General features: G+C 33.8%; 1 protein-coding gene across 1 annotated transcript; it reads left to right on the forward strand.

The window, feature by feature from the left end:
• Positions 1–2,755: 2,755 nt before the first annotated feature.
• Positions 2,756–4,495, forward strand: LOC128551371 (uncharacterized). Its single transcript, XM_053532220.1, has one exon. It carries the CDS (start codon positions 2,756–2,758, stop codon positions 4,493–4,495), a length of 1,740 nt encoding a protein of 579 aa, XP_053388195.1.
• Positions 4,496–18,932: the final 14,437 nt, after the last annotated feature.

Below are 18,932 nucleotides of genomic sequence, written 5' to 3' on the forward strand. Positions count from 1 at the left end.
TTAATATTTAACTAAGGGTTGTCCATAGAAAATAGGCATTTGGTGATTTATATCAAGTTTTATTTAATTTGAATGAGCACTTTACAAAGAGCTGAAAACGACAATTATTCACGGTGAAGGACAGACGGACGACGGATACCGTATGCCTCGTGGGTCTTTGACACCAGGGGAATAAAAAGCTCTGCTGGTGATTCAGTAATAAGGAGAAGGCCATTAGACAGTTAGAGGAGCTTCGGCTGCCAGATTTTCCTCAGACTCGTTTCCACTTTATTTACGTATATAGAAAACTTGGTGCAGAACACCTGTTAACATAAAAACAAATACAGTTGCGTGAAGCAATTGTGTGCGTTTTTGCCAACCATAATTTTACTTCTTCTGTAAACAGTATCATATACAAATAAACATGTATAAATGGATAAAAGGCATATGTGAAACAACAGGTTATGCACAATAAGAATTTATTACGGTGTAGACGGTTAGGCACAAAGGTAAAATTTTGTCATGTCATTTCTTAAATTTAGTTGTAATAGGCAACATAGTTACTGCACGAGAAGCGTATGTGGATCTCCTTGCTGTAGTATTTACATTCGCCCAATTCTTTTCCATTGAAAATTATGACGTTCATTTTGTATGCGCAGCAAAAGAAAATGCGCCAAAGTTACGACAACGCTGCTAAATGATAACGGGCCGCTGTTTTGACGACGTCCGCGTATAGTCAGGGAGAGCGCTTCTGAGATAACGTCACAGATGTTCCGTCTGGTGCACAGCCGGGAAGCTGATTTTGATGTTTGGTACAACAAAATGTGTGCAATTTTTAATATAACGTTGTTTAAAAATGGAAAAGAAATACAATGTATAGTGTAAATATAAGAAATGATTTTTTTCGGAGGTTATGCGAAATAAACGACACAGGAGGGTCGGCAACTTTAACATGACCGCTAGCTGTAATACTGAAATATTTATTGAGAGTAAAGCGAGCAAAATGTCCTATGAGATTTTAGAATATATTTCCAGAAATTTATATGTTTTTTAGAACTGAGACAAGACTACTAATATATATTAAGTTTAATCACCGTGGCCATACCACGTGATCAAATGCTATGTTAGTGAGCAGAATTTATATGAAAAAACCCTTCAGCTCAGGTAACATTTTTACAATTTTTTTTCTAATTACTTGACGGAATTTCATGAAACAAAGACGAGGGCCGTCTTCTTATAGAGATATATACGCTGCTCTTAATTGTTTTGTCGGAAATCCTTTTATTTCGTTAAAAAGTGCAACCGCGCATTTCGATCGGGTGAAAAACAGCGATACGATGGGGAGCAGAATGCCTGTATTTTGGCTACATATGAAATAGCTATGTCGGGGAGCACATTTAGAAAAGCTATGATGGGGAGTAGATATTTCTGATTTTGTTCAGTCTCATAATCCAGCTGAAAATCAAACCATGCACAACGCTGAACATTTGAATATTGAGTTTAATCGCTTAAGATTAAACTGTTTATCTAGCACAAAAGAATAATTAATTTTGTTAGTTGGTTTTTAATTAGATGACGTAATATAATGAGAAGATGAGCACGCGCTTAGAGCGCCATCTATAATGAAAAGATAGCACGCGCTTGGAGCGTCCTCTTTCTCGCTGGCTTCCAACGAAGGTAGACACGCTTTTGGTGCTCTGTCAAAAAATTTAATTTAAGTCTCTAAAAAACATTTAAAGTTAAAATGTTTGTAATTTATTAATATAACACTCTTCAAAGAAGTATAGAATATCTTATAGCAATTTGGCTACACGTTTTTTAAAATAAACTAGATAATAATAAGTTTTCACGATCATACCCCGTTAAGTAAAAAGTACATCAATAGCTCAAATGAGAGTTTAGGCATAGAATTATTTATAAATAAATCAAAATAATATATATAGTGCAATCTAGATCATACAAATACGATATTTCAATTTCTTTTTTTCTTTTACATAAATCGACACTATGCCGAAATCCAAAAGGAATAGCTCAAGGTCCTTTGCGGACCAAGTTCAACAAAAGAGGGCACGGCCTGACCAATGCACGCCGCCTAATCAAGATAACGCCGAGCTGATAAGACCTCAACCTACAACTAGTATTGGGCTACAGACGCAAAATACCACAGGAGCAGCTCCGGAAATACCAGGTGATATGATCATTACCTGTTCTAATAGTATGATAGGTGCTCATGTCAGTCTTAAAATTAAAGAAAAAATCTGGAATGATGAATTTATCGAGTTACAAACTTTGTTATAAAATAAGCCTGAAGATCCTTACAGGAAAAAAATTCAACTGATTAATAATGATATAATTGTGTCATCACATCAAGATACACCAAAGTTAATTGAGAAAATTGAGAAGTGGACCGACGCTTTTCTCATTTTCATATCTATTTATGTGACCAAGCGTCCTGAAGAATATCTTAATCTGTTGAAGTATCTCACAAATATAAGGCTTGCAGCTTCTAGGCATTCTGGCTGGCAACTGTACGACAAACAATTCCGGCTACAAAAGTCCAATTCTCAAAGTACTAAATGGGAAAATATTGACACTGAGTTGTGGATGCTATCTATGTCTCCATTACATCATGTAGAGCAATCCGCATCCATTAGAAAAAAATGCTTCGCGTTTAATAATAAGGGCTATTGTTTAAACAATTCATGTCCGTATGCCCATGCATGTCTGAAGTGCGGTGGTAATCACACTGCACAGCGCTGTTTCCCTTCAAATACCTATGTTAGACCCCAACCCCCTTATCAACAGTATACTCAACGTCATGTCAAGCCAAATTTCTCAACATCTCCCACCCGTTTCAAATTTTACAACCAGTCATTGTTGCCAAGACAACACACCTCTCAAAGAAAATTTATGGGAACTGGCAGCTACTCCAATTAACTTGGATGTACTTGAAGGAAAAATTGAGAAATACCCTAACACATATGACAAGGCTTTTATATTAGATGGTTTTAAGAATGGCTTTAAACTAAATTATACAGGTCCCAGATTTTCTATTCATTCTTCTAACCTTTTGTCAGCTCAAACAAATGCGGAAAATTTAAATTCTAAACTGCAAGAAGATGCTTCTCTTGGCAGAATTATAGGTCCATTTTCATCATCACCAATGTCAAACCTTCGAATAAATCCCGTCGGTTTAGTTCCAAAGAACACTGGCGGTTTACGTTTGATAACTAATCTATCCTTTCCTCCAGGCTTTAGTGTTAACGATTATATAGACCCTCAATATAGTCATGTTAAGTACTCGTCTTTTGATAACGCGGTAAAGATGGTACAAACAATTGGGAAATCAGCATTTATGGCTAAAGCTGACATATCATCAGCATTCAATTTATGCCCCATTTGGCCCGGAGACTTTGATCTTTTAGGCATTAAATCATGTGAGGGCTATTGGGTCCAGAAAACTCTACCTCAAGGGGCGTCTTGCTCTTGCTTCATATTCGAAAAATTTTCGACCTTTCTTCAATGGTTAGTAAGTTACGAAGCAAACTGCAACAATTTTGACCACCTATTAGACGACTTTTTTATGGTTAATTCCAATTACACTAGTTGTAAATTTCTTATGCAGTCTTTTGAAAGCGTGTGCAGCGCTTTGAATGTTCCATTAAGTGAAGATAAATGGGTCGGTCCTGTACAAATCATCACATTTTTAGGGCTAGAAATTGATGCAGTGAATCAAATGATAAGAGTCCCAAGGGACAAAGTTCTTAAAGCGAAATCTGCACTTCTGGAATTAGTCTCTTGCTCAAAAAACAAGTTGCGGCAATTTCAGTCAACAGTTGGTTTACTGAATTTTATTGCGAAAGCCATCCCTGCAGGAAGGTCATTTAATCGTAGGTTTTATGACAAAATGGCTCAAGCTAAAAAGCCGCATCATTTCATTCGGGTAACTAGGGATATGATTGACGACGCTAAAGTATGGATGCGATTTTTAGATAATTTTAATGGAACGTGTCTATTCAATGATTCAGAGTGGGTGGAGGATCAGTATTTAGAGCTTTATACCGATTCTTCTGGTAACAAAAGCTTAGGTTGTGGGTGTAACCTCAAAGGTTTTTGGACCGTATTTAAATGGCCACCACACTGGCCGGAAGAAGTTTTTAAGGATATAACGTACCTAGAACTCATTCCGATAATATTGGCATTTTACACATGGGGAGAATTTTTGACAAATAAGAAAATTGTACTAAGATCTGACAATCTTGCGCTAGTAGAAATTTTGAATAAAAAATCTGCTAAGAATAAAGAAGTTATGACACTCATACGACATTTAATGCTACTCATTCTTGAGAAAAATATTCAGGTTAAAGCAAAACATGTATGCGGGAAAAAGAATGAGATTTGTGATGCTATTAGTCGGTTTCAGTGGCAAAGACTTCACACAGTGCTACCAAGCGGCGCACAAAGACTGCCATCTGTGATACCGGAGTCCTTTCTACAGATTTTCAACCTGAAATAGACAGACTCATTCAGGCATCGCTTTCACAAAATACTAGGAAAAAGTACAGTTCAGCGATAACGTACTTTGAACATTTTTGTAAACAAATAGGAGACGAGAGCATCTGGCCACCAAGTATCGACCGCCTCACCGAATATATTGCTTTTTTGTCTTTACAACAATATTCACATTCTTTCATTATAGGCCAAATCTCAGCTATAAGCTATATCAATAAAATAAACAACTTCAATGATAACACAAAAAGATTTGTTATAAAAAGCATGTTAGAAGGCCTTCGTAGACTCCGGAAACAAAATGATAAGAGGGAGCCAATAACATATGCAGTATTGCTCAAAATAACGCGATCCTTAAAATGGGTCTGCAGATCACAGTACGAATGTATGTTATTCACGGCTGCTTTTTCTTTGGCCTACATAGCTCTTTTACGAATCGGGGAATTCACAATTTCGCACAAGAAATCTGACAGCTATGTTCTAGGTAATGAAGACATTACTATAAATCATGAGATTGTACGACTTTATTTTAAGACCTCAAAAACTGATCAAAGAAGGGCTGGCTGTGTTGTTGATATTGCTATTAATTCACAAAATATGGTTTGTGTAGAAAACATACAAACGTATTTGAAATAAAGATCTAAAGGAAATGGTCCTCTCTTCTGTCACTTTGATGGAACGCCCCTGACTTCTTACCAATTCAATGCTGTTTTGAAAAAGGCTTTGAAATTCTCTGGATTAGGAGAACGTAATTTGAAATCGCATTCGTTTAGAATCGGGGGAGCCACATCTATGTTTCACGATGGCCGTCAGATAAATGATATAAAAGTCAGTTGGAAGATGGAGGTCTGATGCCTATAGGTCCTACATCCGTTAAGTTACGGGTCCGTTACCGGTTCGTACATCTAAAAATGAATTCAGTGATTAGCGGCAACTTGACCATTACTCCCTGTTATACTATGTTTTTGATTCCAATACCGAGTCCTATACTAATTTTAGTTTAATCTCCTATGAAATAAGGATCAGGATGTGTATCTATTGATATATATTTTATCATATATGGATACAAATGTATTTTATAAGGATCAGGATATTGTAAGGATAATGATTATATAAGGATAAGGATTACAGAGTATAAAGATAAGGATGTATATACATATAAATATATTTAAAAAAAAACAACAAAAAAAAAACACCCCCATCAACCCAAAAGTTTTCAAAATTATAAGGATAAGGTGATTAAAGGATCTGCCATATTGCCATTATATACTTTGATGTATAGGCCCGGCGATCCGCATTTGGCAAATTAATATGTCCATTTTGTCCCACGCTCTCTTACCGTTGCCGGAACAGAGTGTAAATTCCAGTAAATCCATACTCCCAACCCCCCAACCACACCCCTAAGCTAAATATGTGTTATGAACTTATCCCTATAACGAACTCTTATATATATGGAGACCTTTAATTTAATTTGCTTAGGTGAACCGATGGGAAAACCACACCTTTACATGTCACCTGCTCTGATACCGTTGCCGGATCATAGCTGAAAAGTTTATTAGTATTTTGCAGTCTATAAGTTGTAAATCTTTTGAAGTCCTGGACTACGCTGCAAGCCTTAAAATACAAATAGTATAATTTAGAATTTTTAACATATCTGAGATATTAATCAATACTTTATTTGTTTTTCTATGTAATACTTGATAACAATATTTCAGGCTCTAGAGGTCAATTTAGCACTTGGATAGTAGGGTCTTCCCTAATACAGGGGGCGCACTATAGGGCATTGCAACGGGCTGACGGAGAGAATCTTGGCCTTATGTCCATAGGTGGGACAGTTTTTTGGGAAGGCTTAAGTGGTATGAGAATACATAATGTTGTAGACACCGTTAAACACATTTTGAATTTTAATGATCCTCCAGAAATTTTTATTTTACATTGCGGTGGTAATGATCTTGGCACAAGACCTACTGTAGAAATAATCTGGGAACTGAAACGGTTGTTTCAAGGCCCCGAAATTGACAGCTTACGCAAGCTTTTACCCACTACCCGTTTAGTATTTTCACAAATATTGCCACGAAAAACATGGCGCTACATTCAATTTAATTCCGTTGCTAATAAAATGAGACAGCGGGTCAATATTTGTATTGGTGCCTATGTCGTAAAAAATGGGGGTGCATACATTAGGTACCCAGATATATCAGAAGACAGTCCGGTGTTTATGCCCGATGACACCCATTTGACTCCATTAGGTTATGATATTATGCTGAATACAATTTCAGGTGCTATTTCGTCGTTAGTTACAACGGGAAACATAAATTTTCCCAAACCTCAATAGTGTAATAATATTGGTTACAGGCCATGGCTGTAGGTTACATTTTTATGCGTTCCCTCTTTGGCGGAAGGTCCACTTACAATACGCATAATTGTAAGTGCACCTTTTGGCGTTTTTAACGCATAAAAATTCGCTCTGCTACCGTTGCCGGAGCAGAAGTTTTAAATAAAAAGACTTATGGATTATCATCAATGCATTTATTTATAAATTTATCAAAAATTAATATATATTCACAGCCATGGCCAATATATGCCACTATCTAAAAAATAAATTTCATCAAACTTTATTTGTAGTTTGTTTCTTTTGTTGCTAGATAATATTGAGTTTAATCGCTTAAGATTAAACTGTTTATCTAGCACAAAAGAATAATTAATTTTGTTAATTGGTTTTTAATTAGATGACGTAATATAATGAGAAGATGAGCACGCGCTTAGAGCGCCACCTATAATGAAAAGATAGCACGCGCTTGGAGCGTCCTCTTTCTCGCTGGCTTCCAACGAAGGTAGACACGCTTTTGGTGCTCTGTCAAAAAATTTAATTTAAGTCTCTAAAAAACACCACCCACCCTCCCCCTCTTGTTTTCAATAGTTTGTTGTCCTCTTTTTTGTATATTTTCAGCTCCAACTCCACTTTGTCATGGCTGTGGATGCGTTATGGAAATGCATACTTCCTGAGAAGATACATACATGTACTTATGGAAGAATTGGAAACAATATATACAGACTATACACTATATAGTTCAATTGTTTTGCTACCGTTGCCGGAGCAAAAAGCTAAATCTTAAACTTGAAGTGTGGAAGTGTTTTTACATAAGAACAACAGCTGCAAGAATTATGACATTCGTTGGCGTTTTTAACGCATAAAAATTCGCTCTGCTACCGTTGCCGGAGCAGAAGTTTTAAATAAAAAGACTTGTGGATTATCATCAATGCATTTATTTATAAATTTATCAAAAATTAATATATATTCACAGCCATGGCCAATATATGCCACTATCTAAAAAATAAATTTCATCAAACTTTATTTGTAGTTTGTTTCTTTTGTTGCTGGATAAATGCCTGTTTCATACTTTATGTTACCAAAAACTTTTAGAACTTTCAGAAGTCAATCTGTTATTAGGTTCATAATTGTCACATGTATTGCAATATGTATTGTACCCCTCCGTGCAAATGTAATTTGCTATTTCGCATCAATAATTTTTTGATGTGTACTTCTTTAGTGATTTACTTATTACAGTTACTTTGTTTCAGATATGGTGAATTACGCGTGCCAAAGTGTGGTCAAAGTTCAACAGAAGTTTCACTTGTGGCAGTCCATGCACACCTTGTGGCAGACTATGCTCAGCAGGGACGTTATTTTTGCTGCGGCAAGGTGTATCAATCAGGATTCGTACCACTTAAGAATGCATAGAGCATCAAACCATGGCAGTCCCAAAAATAAAATTGTGTGTTTCAAATGTGGCAAGGACTTCGTCAGTAGAAATGAAAAGAGAGAAGGTTTCAAGGAATATTAATTTTGCAAGTATAAGGTCAGGGACAGCGGTGCTTTGAGATAGCATAATGGCCACTCATAGTATTTGCAACATGAGCATACTCATGTGAGATGTGTGACAAAGTTAATAAGCATTAAAGTAGCCTTTGTAGGCATGCAAACTCCAAGCACCGTTGAAACATGCAGTCGGTTTGAAAAAAGACGTCTTCTATGTTTGATGCGGGTTTCAGATATTATTGTGGCATTACACGATTATATCATTACAATACTGTGTACCGGGAAGTGCCAAATACTAGAAGAATTGTTGGCTATCGTGAAGGTTTTAGCATGTGTCTAAAGTATTAGATCGATTGTGGAAACTTTACATATATGAAATCGTCATAATTAAGATTTTGCACAAATATGGTTTCGCAAGTGATTTCATTCATTCTGTAAAACTTCTAAAAGTGTATGTCATAAAAATCTGACACCTTTTACAAATGATGTCGTGAATATCGCGTGAGATCTTACTTTAAAATGAGGTTACTGCTCTTGAATTATTATTTTCAAACTTCTGTTAGAATTTGCTCAAAAATGTCAATGACATAAATATGGTATCTTGCAAAATTGTTTAGCAGTATATAGACCTGTGCAGTTTTGGGTAATGGTAAATTTTCATGTTACTATTGGTACAAAATAGAAAATACTCTGTTTAATTAAAGCAAGGATAAGTGATGTCTTTTCTTTAAGAGATTAAATATAAATCACAATTAACATGCATACAGTTACTACGGTGTCAGCGTGGTTAAGGTTGTGGTTCTTAAATGAGTGCACATAGATGTTTTATATCAATATACATGATAATAAATAACAGAATAAAATAATACTGTTTTAAGGCTTCTTTGCCAATCAGAATTATGATGGGGACAAACAGAGTCGCTTAGCGGAATAGCAATGCAAATTATTAAATCATAAGGGTATGCCCGCACTACCGAATCAATATTAAGAAAATTATGAACATCTATGTGCACTCATTTAAGAAGTTTTTCACTTCAACAAAATTGTACTGTGATTTTTATCTGTGATTAAATTGTTGTTTTTTTTCAGCCGCGTCTTTCATTGCCTGGCCTTTTGTTAAAACTGAGTTACACATTAAAATAACTATTAAGCACAACAATGAAAACAGTGATAAAAAAGTAGTTTATGCTATAAAAGCATGACCTTGAACCTACAGTGACCTAAACTGTTTGTTAAGGAGGTAATGAGACCATGTGTCAAACGTAACGGGAATCTAAAATACCTAATTCAAAATTAAGCACTCAATATTTCTTAAATTTTTCTTTCAAAGAACAATTTAAATCTGGAAAGCCCTCCTCAGACATGTACAGTTCAGCTGGCCTTTGTACCCATAAATTAAGCTATCTATACCCTAGTTCATTTATAATATACTCACTGAACCTAAAAAGATAACTTTCATTAACTGCCATAACATAATGTTATCAGTTACGCTTATTTCCGAGTACCACATGTGATTTATTTTTGTCATAAATATACGTTTTTAATAAACATTTCTAAAAAAACGAACACTGAGTTATGAATAGCAGGCTGACTTTTCCTATATTCACTTCATTTTTCGTTTGTGGCAACCATGGGTAACAGCAGCCCGACCGCACTATCATTTACATTTCCTCCAAAATATATCCAAATAAAGTTTGTGCTTATACGATAAACATAGTATTATCAATGATATGTGGACAATGATAACAAAACTAAAAGCGTATTGTAGACGAAAGATTATGTTATTTTCAGTTTTAGAAATCCCTTCTAGCACTCAGTTAGATGACGAAAGATTATGTTATTTTCAGTTTTAGAAATCCCTTCTGGCACTTCTGGATTTGAACATGTTATGTGGAAAGGCTGAAGATGACGGAAAGAAACTAACACAAAAATAAACAATACTGTGACCTTAAATGTAAGTTACACAGTTATTTTCGGTTAGCCTTATTCAATATCTAATATTTTGCAAGTATCTTTAAAACTCCCAAAACTGCATATGTTTTTTTTTTTAAATTCTATTACGTAAATTAAGAACGTGTTTTCTCTAACATATTGCAATTTCAGTAATCATCATCAAAATTTCATAAAATAAATTATAGTCAATAAGTTAAGAAAGTCACTTTTACTTTTGAAGATGAGAGATTACATCGTGGAAGGAGCAAAACCTCAAGTGTACTATATTACATGTATGTTGAAGTTCAGAAAATATTTTAAGTAACTTTTAAGACATTTTCAAAACATGTAGAGTTGGTTAATGTGTTTCTGACAAACATTGAAATTGTAAGTGGATAGAAAAAATAGCTTTGTATCATATTATAGACCATAATTGCTGAATTCAGACTAAAATGGAGTTCCATTTTAAGGATAAAGGTGTATATCTCAAGTTACCGGGGTAAGTAAAGGGTATGTCACAGTACAATCCTGGTAAAAGATATTACGTTACCGTTACGTATGTAACAATTTTAAAGGACATGCTTCTCGATTGTATTGACTTCAGTAAATACTTTACCGAAAAAGGAATGTCTCATGTAAATATATATAAGAAAAATCATACCTATTAAAAGTGCATACACACAACTAGCATGTAACTAATGCATAGTGGGTAACGTTTTGAGGTCCTTTTCAAACAAAGTAATGATTTTTATACCTTTTCAATAGTTTGACTAAACTTTTTATTAAACATGCATAACTGTTATCACGTTTTAATTACAAAATGTTCTGTAACTTGCCTCTTGCCAAAATTATTTAAAAAGGAAAAGAACAGGTAACAGATCGTGTTATGGATGTCATATGGCAAATTATTGCGAAAAAAAAACGTTGACATTTTCAGTTTCATTTGAACATTTAAACGCATACTTGCATGAATATTAGAAAATGTCACAAAGTTTTCACATTTTTATCATTTTACATCATGATATATTATCTTGAAATGAAATTTAAATTTTACAGGATTGTATTTGTAACGTTTTTTCAAGGTTTTCACTTAAATGGAACACAACTAAATGTAGCAAAAGTAGTTTCAAACTAAGAAACATTTATGTATTTTGATCAGATTATGATTGAAACATTCTGTCTCAGATGAAACGTCGTTAGAATTAAAGTGTTGCAAGGGAAATTATTTTGAAACTATCTTGATGTAAATTCTACAGGTACCTTATTATAAAAGGTCATTTATCACCAAATAAAGAGTTTTAAAGAAATATAATCATACTTTTCTTATACTTTTTATACCAGCTGAATCTTTGAAATTTCATAGTCAAGTGAAATGTTTGTTTAGAACATATTTGCACATGATAAAATAAAGAATTTGCTTATGGTGTTATTTCTTTAACGAACATTAGCACTTTTACATGGGGTTCAAGATTTGCTGATAAAAAAAAATTCCCCAGACGACAATGATGACAAGATGTCATCCAGCAGTTTCTTGATTAATATAACCTAATTGACAGAAAACTGCAATAAAACCTTGTATATTTCTCTGTTATTCTACTGGACTAAATTGTTTCAATTTTTTTCAGCCAACATTACCACTAATTCAAGTACACAGTAAGCCGAAATTAAAACAAGATATTTTGTAATTCCGTGTTAGCATTATAGGCCCTACCTTAGCGTCGATGAACCTTACCATGGCAATAACCTTCGTACAAGATATTCTAACCAAAATCAAAACTTTAAACAATATGAAATGTCTCAAGATGTTTATCAACATTCTAAGACACTCCCGTTACATTCACTCAAAATATTTATTTTGACAAAACACTACGGAAAATAGAAACAAAGTAATCAGTCTTTACCTTACCGAAATTGCAACCTTTTTCGCTGAGTACCAGGCTGAATGTCCCTTTCAACATGCAGATGCTGTACAAAAACTGAATATTCATCTGATAAGGGTTTGTCAGTTTTTCTTACGAGTATATAAACAAATAATCAAAATACTTGATATGCTGTCAAATATTCAACCTCGAGAGAAGAATTATCAGTTAACAATCACTTAAATATTGCACTGAAAATATGGATACAAAAATAGCAGACGATGGAAAACGTTAATAATTTCTTTTATTTGGCAGGGGATATAAATTCACTGAATTTGCTTGTTCTTTGTACTTGCTAAGAAAAATAAGACCAGATGAAGTTGAAGTTATTTTAACATTGTTCAGTACAATACTGTGAATATGTACCGGCTTGTCCAATATCACTTTTCAGGCTGAACACCACTAACTCGGGCTGTTCTTTATTTCATATAAAATCCACTTACTTCATCACGGTTTTTCGACATTTTCTAGCATATCAGATTTTCAGAGACTTATATTCCCATAAAGAACTATATCGCTACTTTAGAAAAACAAAGAAAAGGGGGTGTTAACTTTTATATGAGAAAACTACAGTTCGTTGAATTTACTCTTTTTCGCTTCTTTCAATTTCTCTTTTCGGGACATTCAATTCTTACGCCGCCATTTTTACCTAGCATGCGATAGGATCATGCCGATTTCGATAGGATGCAAAGTGATACATACTGAAACGCGGTAGAGTAAAAGTAAACAAGCTAACATTTGTTTTGGTTGTCATCAGCCTTCAGCAGAGTACTCGTCCGAAGTTAGATAAATTCTGAGCTATTATTGCCCCCGTACACTTTTACGTGATTCTTTCTACTACATCAGTCAGTGGCCGATTCTCAGGTCCTTCAGATCTTTGATTTACGAAATTAAATTTTGTTGGACATTAGAATAGTGGTATTTGTCAAATTAATGTTATTTCATTTGATATAAAGTCGGAAAAATAGGGCATTATTTCGACCTAATAACTCTAAGTGTATTTTGTACGTACACTATTCCGATTATGTTCTCGATCAGACAAAACAATATTAAAACAAGTCATCATGATCAGAAAATAACATCACATAAATTCTTGACTTAATAAGAGTAAAAACGTTTTGGTGAACATTACAATTATTCATGTAATATAATACCGTATTATTTCGGCCAAATTTAAATCTTCAGGTACATCAGTGCATATCGGTATTCCATCCAAATGATTAGTTTAAAAAATATCAAAACCAATTATTATGTTTTCTGATCAGAAACCACGTACCATCTAAAGGCGTTTTATTTCATTCAAGAGAAAGGCGTTTCTATTAGATATTTAAATAATTCATTTATAAAATATGAATAAAGGTTCGTTCGATATTGAAAAATAAAATGATTTCATTTCGAACTAATAAATCTTTTGGAAAATAAAAACATAACAAGAGGGCCAAGATGGCCGTATACCTCTCACCTGAATTTAGTTGCTTTCTTGAACAATTTGTTTGCTAAAACTTTAAAACAACAAGATGACCCTATACAGCTCAGCTGAGTTTAGTTGCTTGCTTAAACAGTTTAAAGTTTCTACTAAATAAATATAGGCAGGTACTCTGTGTGTGATGAGGTGGGAGAGGGCGTGGGGGCGGTAGAGACTGGGTAAGACATTGGGGGGAATGATGTGATATGACAATATATCAGCATGAAGATTTTTTTAAGTTTCTACTACATTAATAAGGAGTAAAGTGAGCACACCTTTTAGTGGCAATGTTTTTTGATGAAACAGACTAATTTGGACAATTTTCGTGAAATTCAAGAAGCATTTGTGTAAAATTATTTTAAAATTGGACCTGGTGTTCATGACAAGAATATTTTATAAGTTTTCAATATATACATATAGGGAAAAATGGCCACACCCCATGGTAGCCATGTTTTTGACAAATCAAAATAATTTGAAATATATTGGTATTATTATTATTATTATTATTTCAAAATCAAATTCGGGCCAGCAGTTTAATACAAGAAGATTTTTAAAGTTTCCATAAAAGTGACACCGCCCTCTGTTTTTTTTTGTGGAATCAGAATAATTTTAACAAAACAAACTTGATAGAGGATCACACAAGGACCATTTGTGTGAATTTATTTCAAAATCAGGCCAGCAGTTTCATACAAGAAGATTTTTAAAGTTTCAACTACATATATATAGGGAAAATACACCACGCCCTCTGGCGGCCATGATTTTTAGGAATCGGAATAATTTGAACAATCTTGGCAGAGGGTAACACAAGGACCATTTGTGTGATTTTATTTTCAAAATCGGGCCAGCAGTTTCGTACAAACAGATTTTTAAAGTTTCTACTATATACATATAGGGGAAAGTGATCCCCCAGACCCCTGGCGGCCATGTGTTTTGACAAATCGTAATAATTTGAAAATATTGCAGAGGGTTACATAAGGACCATTTATGTGCAATTATTTGAAATCGAGGAGATGTCGTTGGAAGATTTTTTATTATTTTTAGCTCTGGCGGCCCCTATGTGCAACTAAGCGGAATCATTTGAACAACTTTGAAAGAGGACTAGGCCAAATTTCATCAATTTCCACCAAATGGTTTCAGAGGAGATGTTGTTTGAAGGAAAGTGTGGACGGACGACGAACGGATGGATAGCGGACATTGAGCAATCACAATAGCTCACCCCGAGCACTTTGTACTCAGGTGAGATAAAAACAAGAAAGTAGGCCAGTAGGTCACGATTAAGACTATTAAAAAAAGTATTGAAATCTGTATCTAGAGTTATAAACGTGGTCAAAATTTCTATGCTGTACCTTTAAAAACAAGACTGTAGGTCATCATTAAGGGTATTGAAATCTGTATCAAACATTATGTGCTCAAGGGTAAGCTATTGTGGTCAGTGATTGCCCGGCGTCCGTCGTCCGTCAATATTTTCTTTTTAAACAACATATTCTCCTAAACCACAGGGCCAATTTTGATGAAACTTCACAAGGATGTTCCTTGGACAATTGTTTAAATGACACTTTAGAAACTATAGAAAATAAAGAAACAAACCAGTGTGATAATCAGAGTGAAAGCAAAATGAAACAGAAAAAAAGAAAAATAATAAAAAGCAAAAACCCATGCCCTCTCCAGAAAAAAATATAGAAATAAATCTTGAGAAATAACTAGATAAAATCGACGAAAAACTCAACAAAGCATTGACTAAAGATGACCGCTCTTTTATAAGAGAAATAATAAAAGAAACAGTAGAAGAAATGAAAGATCAATTGCTCGGAACTACTGTAAAACGCATTGAAATATTAGAAAATGAACTTCATAGCAATTTGGTTTCCACATCAAAGATATTCTCCAAAATATCAGAAAATAAATCGGAACTTCAGTGTTCAACAGAAAGAACAGAAGAAAAACTAAATAAAAAAAATTCAAATGCTTAAAAAAGAAATCGAAATGTTACATGAAAACGCAAACGACCATGAACAATACAGTCGAAGAAACAATCTGAGAGTAGTTGGCATAAAATCTGATAAAGTGCACGAATCTTTCGCCGAAACTACCAACCTGTTCCGAAAAATGTGTAAGGACAAATTAAAGATTGAGGTCCCAGAGGCAGAAATTGATATTGCGCATCGAGTCGGTAAATATAAACCAAACTAGAATCGGCCAATCAGTTTGAAACTAGTAAGAAGAAAAAATGCAAAATCTTTGAAAGGAGCATGCATTTTCCTTAACCAAGACCTAACACACAAAAACCAGCAAGTGCTAATGTCATTACGCTTAAAGATACCAAACAGAGTAGAAAGTGCATGGACAGTCGAAGGAAAAATATATGCAACATTCAAATCGACAAACCCGCAAAAAAAACCCATCACCAGGCAGATCAAATATCCAGAATTTGATCACTGGTTGTCGATCCCCTTGTCGGAAAGGGAGGGGACAACTCTGCGAAGTCCATAGGTGAACAAAAAATCCGGACACGTCAAGTGCCAACAGAAAGTTATTACTACCACCTTTAACAACTTAAATATTATGACAGTGTTTTACCTTGCTAGCTAAATAAGAAACAGACCTAGATCCGTAGTGATTTTGACATTTTTAACAGTTTTGGCGCAAAATGCTTTGGTTGAACTTCGTATGATAAAATAATATTTATCAAGTATTTTCAGGATACATTCTGTAAATACAAGTATTGTCTACATCCAGATAAACAATATATGTGGTACTGTTATCAAAAAATATTATTGGTTAAGAACATTTAATTTACTTGTCGGTATTAGATATGAAATTGTATATAAAGGTCATTTGAGTTTCCGTGAGAAATGAAAATTATAATTTAGTTTCGTTTCCACATTTTGTGGAAATGTTAATGTACATTTGTTTATCACATGTTTGACGTCGCGGGAGTGTAATAAAGCCATTACATAAAATTGATAATACACTAGTTTATTTTATGTTTTTCGGTGGTTTATCGAAATATAACGGTGAATTATATCCTGATAAACTCACTGGCCACTCAGTGAAAATTATCAAATCTGATACCCGGATTAACGTCAAAAAGTTTACCGAGCGTACTGAAAGCCGGAAACAATATGACGATGACGTCGTTAAAATGACGTCATCTTTGCGATGCTTCCTGATAAAATTTCCCGCAAATTTCGACATTTTATTGAAATAAACACAACAAAAGTAGAGTTTTAGACATAAAATAAACAGAAAAATTGTTGGTATCGATGTAATATCACGGTAATTTCACTCGTGAACACCAAAAGTTGTTATTTTCACTCGTGGCTGCGCCACTCGTGAAAATATCACTTTTGGTGCCCACTCGGTGAAATTATAACGTGATATTACACCGAAACCAACAATTATCCTCTATGTAATAAAGCCTTGACGTCGACGTCGTTTACAATACAGGAAACGTTGGTCTAACTGACTTGTTTATAATAGTAAAAGAAAGTAGATTTTTATATGTTTCGACAGGAAAAGCTAACATGTGATAAAAAGAATATTACATTTGTGATTTTCCACATTGAATTTATTAAACTCGTTGAATAAAATCGATAAAATGCTCGGCAGAGCCTCGCATTTTATCATTTTATTCAACTCGTTTAATAAATTCAATATGAAAAGACACTCATATATTATCCTCTATATAAACGTTATTGATCTTACGTTTATTAGAACATATAGGGACCAATTACGCCCCTTTATATGACAAAATAACATTTACTATCCTTTTTAATCAGATGTAATCTATAAGGTCTATAAGATATTAAAGTATTTTTTTAGTTAAATAGAATGAAATACGAACTAAAATTTTCAAAATATAATATTGGTAAAAGAATTTTATCACTTTAGATATCGTTTACTTTGTTGTTTTTTTTTTTTGGAAACAAAATTATATATAATATAACTAATGCTACTTTTTAAAGATTACCAGTAGCGATACATCTTTACCACCGGAAGCCTAGTTTTTCGGCCAAATATTAATAGACACTATGCGAAAGCAGTAGTGATTCATTTTCTGTTTCAATATGAGATGGCTTATGTTTTGTTTGCATATTGTGTACACACATGCCAGGGGTATAAATTATGAAAATGTTATAAATTATGAATTATCACAAATGTCTATAAATCGCTGACCGACTAATACACGTCATCTGCTTTTTGTTTTAGATTTTTTTTTTTTGGAAAATCGATAATTAACTTCAACTATATAAAGGGGTTCAATGCTTCCACTTTTTTATATACCCTTTGTATAAAAACATATACTTTTATATAAATGTTATAAAAATGTAACATAGCGCAGGTTATATTCAATACTTCGTGTGTAAGCAATATTCAGATATTACTGAACATGATCACAAAGATATTTTTTTCTAAACGAGATACAAAAGCAACTAAATAATCAAATATATAAATGCTCAATTTCCTCCCCTTATTTTAGTTTTCGATAGAAGGTAGAAATAACGGGCGGTTATAAAAGTGTCAGCGCATGAATCTTTAAACCTGTTGTATTGATTTTTTCCTCTTTGTACACACATATAAGTGTATATTTTGTCAACCTATTGCACAAGATAATATGGTGTTTGTATTATAAAGCTTAGAAAGCAACTACATATTTAACTATGATTATACAAAATTACTAACCAGTATATTTTCTGCCTTTTCGTATTCAGGAAGCATTTTCTTTGTGTTCTGCTGTAAATATTTGGTATATTTTCTATGAAATGTTTTATTAATTTTGATTTTGATAACTCAGTATTCGGATGTAAATTTTTGTTATACCTTATGAAGTTCTTTTAATTTTGATTTCCAATAATTGTGTGTATTTGGGAGTCCAGACATAAGACATGTTAATGTAGATCTAAACAAATAAGATAGATATATAATTGAGTAACAGTATTTGCAAACTGGAAATCTCTTGCCTGAAGATGTCTACTAGCGCTATATCACTTTAATGATACATTACCTGCGGTTACGTATAAGGACGTTTGAGCAGAAATATCTTACTGACATGTCAAACACATTTTACAATTAGTATACAAGTTACATGAATTTAATCAAACACATTTTACAATAGCTGTACTAGTTACATGGCTTTAATCAATAAATATGGATAAGATTGTGTCATCAAAGATTTAATTCGACACCATTTTTGGACGGTTGTCAAAGACAAACCGCCAGTGCAACCAAACTCCCCCTCTCTCCCCCACACCTTCTCCACCCCTGCACAACAATTTATATAGACGATATTTTCCCTTAATCCATTTTT

The sequence above is a fragment of the Mercenaria mercenaria genome, unplaced genomic scaffold (genome assembly GCF_021730395.1).
Source record: "Mercenaria mercenaria strain notata unplaced genomic scaffold, MADL_Memer_1 contig_103, whole genome shotgun sequence".
In the NCBI taxonomy this organism is placed as follows: domain Eukaryota; kingdom Metazoa; phylum Mollusca; class Bivalvia; order Venerida; family Veneridae; genus Mercenaria; species Mercenaria mercenaria.

Coding starts and splice junctions, on each gene's coding strand:
- LOC128551371 (XM_053532220.1), top strand. CDS start 2,756: ATGTTAGACCCCAACCCCCTTATCAACAGTATACTCAACGTCATGTCA.